This window comes from Nothoprocta perdicaria, unplaced genomic scaffold (genome assembly GCF_003342845.1).
Source record: "Nothoprocta perdicaria isolate Ctin4 unplaced genomic scaffold, notPer1 scaffold_108, whole genome shotgun sequence".
Lineage (NCBI taxonomy): Eukaryota > Metazoa > Chordata > Aves > Tinamiformes > Tinamidae > Nothoprocta > Nothoprocta perdicaria.
In genome coordinates, this window is record NW_020454183.1 from 464,121 (window position 1) to 474,236 (window position 10,116).

General features: G+C 39.2%; 1 protein-coding gene across 1 annotated transcript; it reads left to right on the top strand.

Annotated features, from left to right (window-relative positions):
• The first annotated feature begins 873 nt into the window (after positions 1-873).
• On the top strand, positions 874-9,837 carry LOC112953433 (serine protease inhibitor 2.1-like). The gene is made up of 5 exons (XM_026046485.1): positions 874-954; positions 3,849-4,511; positions 5,367-5,637; positions 6,263-6,410; positions 7,192-9,837. The coding sequence occupies exons 2-5, from the start codon at positions 3,866-3,868 to the stop codon at positions 7,384-7,386; spliced, it is 1,260 nt and encodes a 419-aa protein (XP_025902270.1). The 5' UTR covers positions 874-954; positions 3,849-3,865; the 3' UTR covers positions 7,387-9,837.
• Positions 9,838-10,116: the final 279 nt, after the last annotated feature.

The following is a 10,116-nucleotide window of genomic DNA, read 5'->3' on the forward strand; positions in this document are numbered from 1 at the left end:
TTCTCTCTCTACATTTATATATGCTTGTAATGACAAACAAGTCATTAACATAAACAAGTATGGGAGCAAAATAGTGGTCACAAACAGATGTATTCATTGCTAACTTGAGTGAATTCGATCAGCATAGTACTCTAGCAATTTGTTCTTACTAAGTAAAGTTAATAGGAGTAAAGATAATAACAAGAATTACTTTTTTTCTCTCTCTCTCTCTTCAAAAACTCTAACAACTTCAGTTTGTAGGGAGAGGAGCCAGGAGAAAAAGAAGCAAATGTGCACATGATTGCACATGTGGGAATAATGAAAAAAGCTTGCTGCTACTGCTCCCTGCACCTGCTGGAGGTACTAACTGAGGTGCAGACAGAATAGAAGTACGAGGGGCCCATGTTAGCCTCCTTACTAAGACATACAGTCAGAAATTCAAGAAGAAAGCATAGCTGCCCTATAGGCACAGGCAATAACTTGAAGTGCATATTCATGTTGAGGATCAGGAAGAAGACTTGGCTCTGATTTAGAACTTGGAAGACAGTTGAGCGTCCATGTACGGCTGTCAGCATTCCGTGTGCTTTAGCTCAGCACAGAAAATCTGACTTTTAGCACCAAGTGTCAATATCAGTTTCCAGTGGTTCCAGACACTCCAAATTTCCAGTAGGGTTCTGATTGCGTAATGTTTGTGTTAAGATCCTCCAAACGGTTGGGTGCAACAAACATAACATCACCTCTACTGTTCAAATGGCACACAATTGTTATCTCCATTGGTTGAACTATGAACTTGGAAACCCTATTTTAACAATATTTGCTCTGTTCCTTCCATTTTTTTGTATGTGTGGCTCTAATTTTTTTCTATTCTGTTTAATATTTAACAGTGGACAGAAACTAAGCAGATGATTTAGCAGTATAAGTATCAATGTGGAGAGCAGCTTGGTGAGTTGTACACAGCAGGATACTTCAGGTTTTGTAAGTAATGAATTCATTTTTCATAGAGAATTCAACTTGATGGTGTGAGGAGTTTTCATGTTCAGTTTGTATCATTTGCATGTTTGTTACTTTGTTCTGTGCAACTTTTGCCATGAAATAACAAATAAACATCCAGGGACCAATGGAACCTGCTCTTTCTAGGAGAAATATTCTCAAAATAATCTTTTTTAAGTTGTGGGGAAGTAATAATTAGGAATGTGGAATGTTGATGAAATCATCTTTTTGCTTATAATCTCTCCTGGTGACCTGATTCCTGGTGAGTATATACAATAACAATGGAACCATTGCCAAGGCCAAGGGCTTTAATTGGGACTGGGGTGAGTGTAAGGAATGAATGGAAGACCACAATTTCTGAATGTAATTTCCCCTTTTATTTTCATAGACAGACCAATACGTGGATTTGGCAGAGATATAATTTCTGAATTGCTTATTGGGGTGTTAAAAACACATCCCACATTTAGCAAAATCTTTCCAGTCATCTTTGACATGAAAATTATAAAATTTTGCTGTCTAAAATTTTCAAGTTTCAAAATGTTAAAATTATTTTAATATCTTTAGTGAGAAAAAAAAACATGTGGGGGAAATGTTCAGTGTTTTCCAGCTTTTATTCGAAGTTCTTCTTTCATATTTCTACTACTAGGCTGTAGTACTAAGAGAAGTTTTGAACTGATCTATTACTAGCAGAAATTAAGAGTGGAATTCTGAGCCATTCCATATGAATTAGCTATAGGCAGATCATATTCTGTGCTTCAGAAATTATTTGAAATTTCAGTTTAAGCTCTGTTTGGGAACAGGAAGTGATCATGTAGCAGGGTTTGCCTAAGACAGATAAAAATCTTCCTGTTTTTATTTCATCAAGGATGTGATATATGTGGTTGCTTGATTTACAGCATTACTTAAGGATTTTTTTTTAACCTGGGGAGAAGGAGACTTATACTTAAAATATATGCAAGTAGTTGTATCTCTATCCAGGGCTATCCTCCATCTTTTGAGGTAAGCAGATTAAAATCTAGCATCAGCCCCTCTCACGAACAGTCAGTAGAGTAATCACTACCTGGACTCATGAAGGCATACTCAGTACTCAAATTCGGAAAAATACAAGAATATACAGCTAGTATAAACAAGTCCACTACATAAACAAGCTGTATAAAAAAGAAAGATCAGCTATAAAAACAGGAAAACTCACTATATCATTAAATAAATAAAGCAGTTGGCTAATCACCAAGAATTCTAGAATTTGTGCTGCCATCAGAAACATTACCTGGATCTTGTTTACATGGAAGACATAGTGGTTCTCTTACACCTGGGAATGAATAACAAGTTCACCTCAGCGAGACTGAAGTTGTGGGATAATAATTGTGCTTGCTCTAAGCAACCTGTGGAAATACACTCCAGGAAGAAAAGGAGTGAGTTCAATTAGGCTATAAATGCTCACCAGCTGGAAAATGGCAGAAAGAGTAAGCATAAAAGTAGAAAAATTCTAGAAAAATATTTATGTGGAAGATGTAGGAACAAAACACTTAATAGATAGCTTGTTAAGTATTGATAAAACTTTTATATGTTGTGCTTCCTCAAATAACAGGGAACTGAGTTCAATAAATTAGAGACTTGTTCCATCTCCTATGAACTGCAGGAGGTTTGTGTGAAGCACCTCCTGTCAACATTAAGAGAAATCATAGCGAAAAAATCCATCATTTTTAACAGGAATATTCTAGAGGGTCAGAACTAGAACTGTGTCCCACTTTTCTTGTTGGACCCAGCTAACGTAGCATATTGTGTGCACTAGCAGCAAGGTTCAGTTGTCTCCATGGTTGTTTCCCATTTATAATGGGCTTTGTATTACAGGATACATATTTTGGAACCCTGGGAAGCTCTAGGTTGCACTGATAGGTCATTCTGTGGAATTTCTGACACGTATACCTCATATTTCCTGCAGAAAAGGAGTCTATCTCTTTCTGCCTGGGCAGCCAGAACATGACATACGCACATATGAGGTAGGGCCTGTGCTAGAATGTGTCCTTCCGCCGCTCTGGAGAGGGACCCCTCACACAGCAGTGGCTGTGTCACCAGGTTAACAAGTGGTGAAGAGCTCGGCCCCACTTAACCAGTCACAGAGACCTGCTGCAGTCCCCAGTGGGAGGTCCCGATGTTCCCAACATGTCTCTCCACCAGGAGAAACTGGTCGCTTCCCACATGCTCTGAGTACACGGCTGCCATGCCAGAGACTGCTTCAGGCTTGGGCCTCAAATTTTGCCTCAAGATTTTGCAAATGGCTTTCCTCCCTAAATTATCAGTTGTGGCCAATGACTCAGTAACTGGGAAGTAAAAAAGGATGTGCATTTAAAGTGTACCCGACAGTCCCTGTGTATTTCGATCCCAACGAAAGTGTGGGAGTTTATCCCACTTCCAGTGAAGAGTGAGTTACCTTAAGTTACCTCACATTTACCACAGAGCATACGGACAGGTACAGCAGAGTAGCTGATGCTTCTGACATCCACACCCTGTCTTTCTTCATGGCAACTTGTTTGTTTAGCTGTACTCTGTAGGAGAAAATGATACAAGAAGATAGGATCGCTGCTAATAGAGACTGTTATGCTCTTTGGCTCTACACTTTCACAGCCAACAGAGAAGAGTTTTTCTAAGCAGGTACAGTGGAGAATTGTGGTTTTATTGCAGTTGATATTTTAATAAATGATTTCTTTGAATTTATTAATGCCACTTGAAATCGTGTACATAGCTACTTGAAATACTGTATGCATATTAGGTCTTTATAGTTGCTTGGTATATTTATGATAACAAACTGTTCGTTATTACTGACTTACAAAAGTCATCATTACCTTCTGCTCATCTAATGATTGTTTATTTTGTGACAGAATAATTTGAAAAGACAATGAAGGATCTCCTGTGCCTGTATTTATTCCTTGCTGGTCTTTGTGCAGTAACCCATTGCCACGAGGAAGACGTCTGCCATGAAGTCAATAATACGAATCTGCATGATGGAGCAGAACATTTATTAAAGCATCACTGTGGAAAGCAAGGCTCTGCCTATGCAGATTTTGCATTTAGATTTTACAAGCAGGTTATAGCAAAAGAAGCTGACAAAAATGTTTTCTTTTCTCCCATGAGTATTTCCACTGCCTTTGCACTGCTGGCTCTTGGTGCTAAGTCAAGCACACTGTCTCAGATTTTGGAAGGACTGGGCTTCGGCAGTGTTGATGAGGCTCATGTAGAAGATATACATGAAAGTTTTCATGAAGTTCTAGCAGTACTGAATTGTACTGATGCTAATATCACACTAAATATAGGAAATGCCCTTTTCACAGCTATTGGGTATGAACCACAGGAGGCATTTTTAAAAAATACCAAACAATTCTATGATGCAGATTTTTTTCCTATCAATTTTCATAAAGAAATTGAAGCCAAGACGCAAATCAATAATTATGTAAAGGAGAAAACCAAGGAAAAAATTCCTGAATTAGTTGATCAGCTTGGTAGAAATACTATAATGGTTATTGTTAACTACATTTATTTTAAAGGTAAGAAAAACTCTGTAAGGAACCAATGATTTTTTATTAGAATGACAGTATGGGAAGGAGCTAAATTGCATAGAATCTTGGAAGTAAGGATTAGGCTTGACCAAAAACAGAGTGGTATTGAGAAATACTGATTGCTTGATTTTTGTACAACTTTCCTGAAAGCTGTGGACAAAATAATCCCCCTGCATGGATCTGCTGTGAGCAGTCTCTATGGCCTGGGGTGTCATAGCCAAAGATGTTTCTAAGATCTCCATAGTGAGCATATGTGCCAGTCAGACCTTTAGGAGACTGACGTCCTTATGTTTCCAGAGTTTCCAGTATTATGGCAGACCTATGAAGTACCCTGCCTGAAAATCTGCGACCTAGCAATTTGAAGGCTTGTGTTTCTACAGACCTACTTCAATTTTAGGGTTCTTTATGCTATTGATGAATTCCTAACCAGACTGAGTCCAGTCAGCTTGTATCTGACATGACCTAACATGGGAATATGGAAAGGCAGAAAAGTCACAATGAGATTGTTTGGCCACATATTTAAACCTGCCAATTTCAACGAAATAAAAGGAATGAGAGAGTGATAGGAACATATGGCAACAATAGAAGCAGGAGTATTTGTTTCTCCCAATCAACATTTGGTTGTTTCTCAGCAAGATAGGGTTTAGTCAAACTCAAACTGCTGAGCTCACTGCACAGGTAAAATACTTCACTGTGTGTTATGCAGAAGGCTGAAGTGATGTAGTGATCCCCTTCTCCCAGACACATCTCCTCAAACTCTAACATTGAAGTTGGTTTTATTTTTATCAGCCATTTTTATGATGCACATATTGACGTGCAACATCTTCTCTTTTCCCCCATTAGCTGCATGGGAAAAAGCTTTTGATCCTGAGTTTACCTATGAGGATGATTTCTTGGTGAAGCCAAATGTATCTGTTAGAGTCAATATGATGCGACGTGAAGATAACTATAACATTTACTATGACCAAGATCTCTCTTGCACGGTGGTGGAGTTGCCTTACCATGGCACCGCAAGAGCATTGCTCATTCTGCCTGATGATGGAAAGATGGAACAAGTGGAAGATGCTCTCTCAAAAGAAACTATTTGTAAATGGGATAACAAACTTGAAAACAGGTAACTCTTGATAGCCTAATTATTGTATTTTAGGAAATAATGTTAATTTTTAAAAGAAAGCATTCATTTCAGATCTCCTCCTGGATTTAATACAATGATTTTTAAATGATTCCCAAGATTAGTCCTAAGACTAGAGCATAACTGATTTTCTACTGCCAGCTTTCTGACTTGACATAAATGGACATAGCACTCCAAGAAGTAACTCAGACTTGCCTGTCAGGCTTTTGGCTCCCATGCCTCATTCATGCTGTTAATGTAGCTTGTTTTCTTCACTGTGTCTTGGATTTTATCATTCTTTTCCCTTTTAGGCTTCCTCTCTCTGTTATACCTCCAATCTCTGTGCTCTGTTATTCTCACAAACATGTTGGATATGAGTATCCTGGCACTGGAGAAAAACAGTTACAATGAAGAAATCAGTCTTTTTCAAGAGTAACTACAGAAACAAGAAAATAATACATCTTTCTCTGGATATCCAGATTGCTCAAGGCATACAAATGCCACCATCAAATGTCTTAGAAATCAAAAGAATACTTTCAAGTATCACTCCATTACATACTATTCAGCCTGATGGCTGAAAAAAAAGGTTGCTGTGCTTCATTGCTGTTTTGTTTTTTCTATTCAACAGAAGAGTAAATCTTCATTTACCAAAGACTTCTATCAGTGGGTCTTACGATATTAAAGAACTGTTGGAGGAAATGGGCATTACTGATGTATTCTCTAGTAACGCTGATTTGTCTGGAATTACTGGCAGTCGTGATCTCCAGGTTTCACAAGTAAGTTACTAGAGAGAGATGGTGTTAGTGAGTTTGTTGGTACAGTTATATCTAGGACTTTTAAAGATGTCTTTACCATTACTGTCTTCAAGGTATAAGCAAAACTCAGTGACATCCACTGGCTTGCTTAGTAATTATACCTTTATATGGAGAGGTTCTACTGTCCCACCTTTGATTCTTTTTGAATATTAAAAGGCTGGATATTAATACATAGGAGAGGAGTACAAGAATTCCTATGATTTCTTGGTACTGGAATACATTTCTTTACATACTGTTGAGCTAAGTGAGCCGTAAGTGAAGAATATGTCGTGGACTGTTATTGTTCCACTCAACTCACAGAATCACAGAATAACTGAAGTTGGAAGGGACGTCTATAGATCATCTAGTCCTACCCGCCTGCTCAGGCAGGATCACCTGGAACATGTTACACAGGGTTGCATTTAGGCAGGTTTTGAAGATCTCCAAAAGAGAGTCCGCAGTTTCACTGAGCAGCCTATTACAGTGCTCTGTCACCATAACAAAAATTTAGGGGCGACTCAGAGGCATTCAATCATAACTGATGAGACTGCATCTAGAGTACATTCATTTATAGGGTTCCCAGTTCAGTCTTGACATGAAAGGCACTCCTGTTGCAGGCTGTTGGAGATTTATTGTACAATTGGATCCATTGGGTTTTAATGATCCCTTCTTCTACTAAATATTCCTTAACAAGAGAGTTGTATTGCCTTCTTGCTTACTGTCCCATACATGCAACTGTAATTTTTGCTTCTTTTCCCTGTAGGCAATTCATAAGGCCCTGCTGGAAGTAGATGAGACTGGAACTGAGGCTGCAGGAGCCACAGCCATAGTCGTTACCAAAGTTCTTCTTCCATTTGTTACCATCAGTTTCAACAGGCCCTTCACTATTCTCATTTCTGATAAAGCAACCGGCATCACACTTTTCTTGGGCAAAGTTGTTGATCCTACTCAGAAGTAATAGATGGGTTATTCGCCATACTCTGCATATATTGAACATGATGAATTATAATGGGCTACAGTGTTTGCATATGTGACATAGTACTACTAACTACTGTCTGACCAAGGGGTAGGGTATTCTCAAGTAACTCAACAGTTTCTGTGTAAAATGAACAAACAAAGATTCTCCAAAAAAAAAGACAGTTTAAATATGCAAATGAGTAATTCAAGTTATTAATATATTTCCCAAATTTGGGAGAATTTTCTTGCAAAGTCTTCTGTTGTAAGAGAATTTTCTGTGTTGTATGACTTTAATCCTCTTTTGGTTCTGAGTTATTCACCAAGAACTATTCCAACAGCAAACAGCATTAAAATTTTTTTAGTGTTACAATATCACGTCTGCCAGTTGAATCGAGGGAATAGATGATTAGGTAGCCCTTCCACTTGAGTCATGGATTTCAGGTCAGATTGACCTTAGTCCCAGATCTGGTTAATGGCTTATGCCTAGGGGAATGTGAACAAGGGAGACCCTCCCACTGAGTCATGGGCTTCAGGTCAGATTGACCTTAGTCCTGGACCTGGGCAATAGTTTATTTCTAAAAGACTGCTAAACAGAATTTCCCACAGGAGACCCTCCTGTTGAGTCATGAGGTTCAGAGAGGACTCGCTTGTTTTCTAAACTCCCATGGAGAGGAGCCCAGTGCACCTAGATCCAGTCTCAGGCTATGTCAACTGTTTATGATTAAGGGGTCTGACACACAGTGGCTATGCTCTGGTAGATGATTTAAAATGCACTTTATTAGAACAAGGAAACAGAGAGGGAAAAATAATTTAGCATTTTGCATGTCAGTTTGAGAATTAGCTACAGTGCATGGACAGATTAGCCACAACCCCCAGCCAGAGGAGAGAGTTCTCAAAAACTTGGAAGGTCCTATGGGCATGTTTTATACCCAAGTTGGATTGAAATGTAGTCACTATATTTACCTTTGCTGGAAGCTTGGAATATGGTCAGCATGTTTGTCTGCTATATGTTTTTCATCCTACAACAGGTGTCTATGGTGACACAGTGTACATTTTGCAGTTAGATAATTGCATACACCGTTGTAGCCACCTTGCAGCTTCAGTAAGAACCACGGTCTCAAGGCCTTTCAGCTTCTCTGAGCTGCTTGCAGCCACTAGTTACACTTCTGCTAATTCCCAGCAAAAGTGCAGAGGTGTGTGTGGTGGGAATCAGAGTGCACCTACCACAGTTAGGTTTTCTCAGGCACTTGCTGATGGTCAGTATTCTCCTGGACCAGCACTGAGAATCCAGTTTGGTCTTCTTTCTCATGTATTCCAACTCTTTTCCTAGGATATTCAAGAACAACAACAAAAAAACAACAAAAAGTAGAAAATCTCTGAACCAATAGATTATTCTGACACAGCACTGTAAATTCCCTCTGAAGTTCACAGGTCAACCAAAAATTTCAAAAGACATTGACATTAGGCATAAATTGTCAAGGAATGCTCCTGCTATGTCATTCATGAGTTATTTCTATGGCTAATGAATAAACTAAGTTTAATGATTTAAATTCATCACTTAGGAATTGACACTGTCTCCAGTTTCTTGCTGTCAAACTATAAATCTTTTAAAATCAACAAAACTTTTAATCACTTATTAAAATATCAGGATATCTATAAAATATGTTTTGAAAAGCTGAGTCTCGTTAAGTTAAGTGAGTCTAGCTGTTCTCAGATGGAGATGAAGATTCTTCTTATCCTCTCCTTTGTGCCCATTAGTGTAAAATCTGTTTTCAAGGAATTTGCAAACAGTCTTGTTGCACACAGGTCTGCACATCACCTATTTCAGACAAGCACTAGGCTCAAAGTTTAGTTCTGCTAAACTCTATAGCAAACTATCGCCCAGCTGCTGTCTCAAGACTCCTGCTTTGGAAGTTGCTCTTGCAGTTGCTCCATACACTTTGATTCACACCATTGCATATTAACACAGGGTTGTTTTTCTTCTGTGACTGAAACTTGGTCCCTGTTTAGGGGGAAGAGTGTCTTGTGGTTCTGGCAGTAGGCTGTAAGTGCTGAGAAGCCAATGCCTGCCCCTAATTAGCAAATAAACCACCTCTGACCTCTCTCTGACCCTCTGAACTGTTGTCCCAGCTTAAGTCTGTCCTGCACAGAGGTCTCTTATTGGGACCTATCTCTTATCATGCCTATAGTAGTGGGCCTATGGTTCTGACATGGGGAACTGGAGACTGCTGTCTCACTCAGAAGCACTTTCAGGCACCTCACAGCATTGCCTATGTGGCAAGAATGCCATGGAAGCCCTGAGCTACTGCTTCCATTGAGGCAAGATACGATCCCTGGGACAGCTAGAACCATGCCTCTGCGCAAAACAGCGGCTCTTACAGAGCTGAGATCAGTAATAACTTGTGGCGTGAGGTAGTCTGAGATGACTGTATGAACTCAACAAGAGCTGGGATAACCTAGATTGAGATTCCACCCTGATAAACTAATGTACCAGTACTGATTAGAAAGTAGGATGGTGAGATTTTAATCAGAGTAGGGTGCCAGAAAAACAGGTTCTAGGCTTATTGCTAAAGGAAAGTGGTTAGGAAAAAATCTCACAGCTGCTAGGACAGAGCAAAGGCTTGAGAAAACAACAAATACGGCAACTTCCTGCTTTCCCTACCTCCCAAGTCTTTGCTTTTGAGAGTGGGAAGGAGAATGAAGGCAAGGAACCACAAAGGAGAGCTGTTAT

Excerpts from the sequence above, each read along its gene's own strand:
- LOC112953433 (XM_026046485.1), top strand. The coding sequence starts at position 3,866 with ATGAAGGATCTCCTGTGCCTGTATTTATTCCTTGCTGGTCTTTGTGCA. Across the intron at positions 4,512-5,366 it reads TAACTACATTTATTTTAAAG|CTGCATGGGAAAAAGCTTTT; the intron begins GTAAGAAAAACT and ends TTCCCCCATTAG. Across the intron at positions 6,411-7,191 it reads GTGATCTCCAGGTTTCACAA|GCAATTCATAAGGCCCTGCT; the intron begins GTAAGTTACTAG and ends TTTTCCCTGTAG.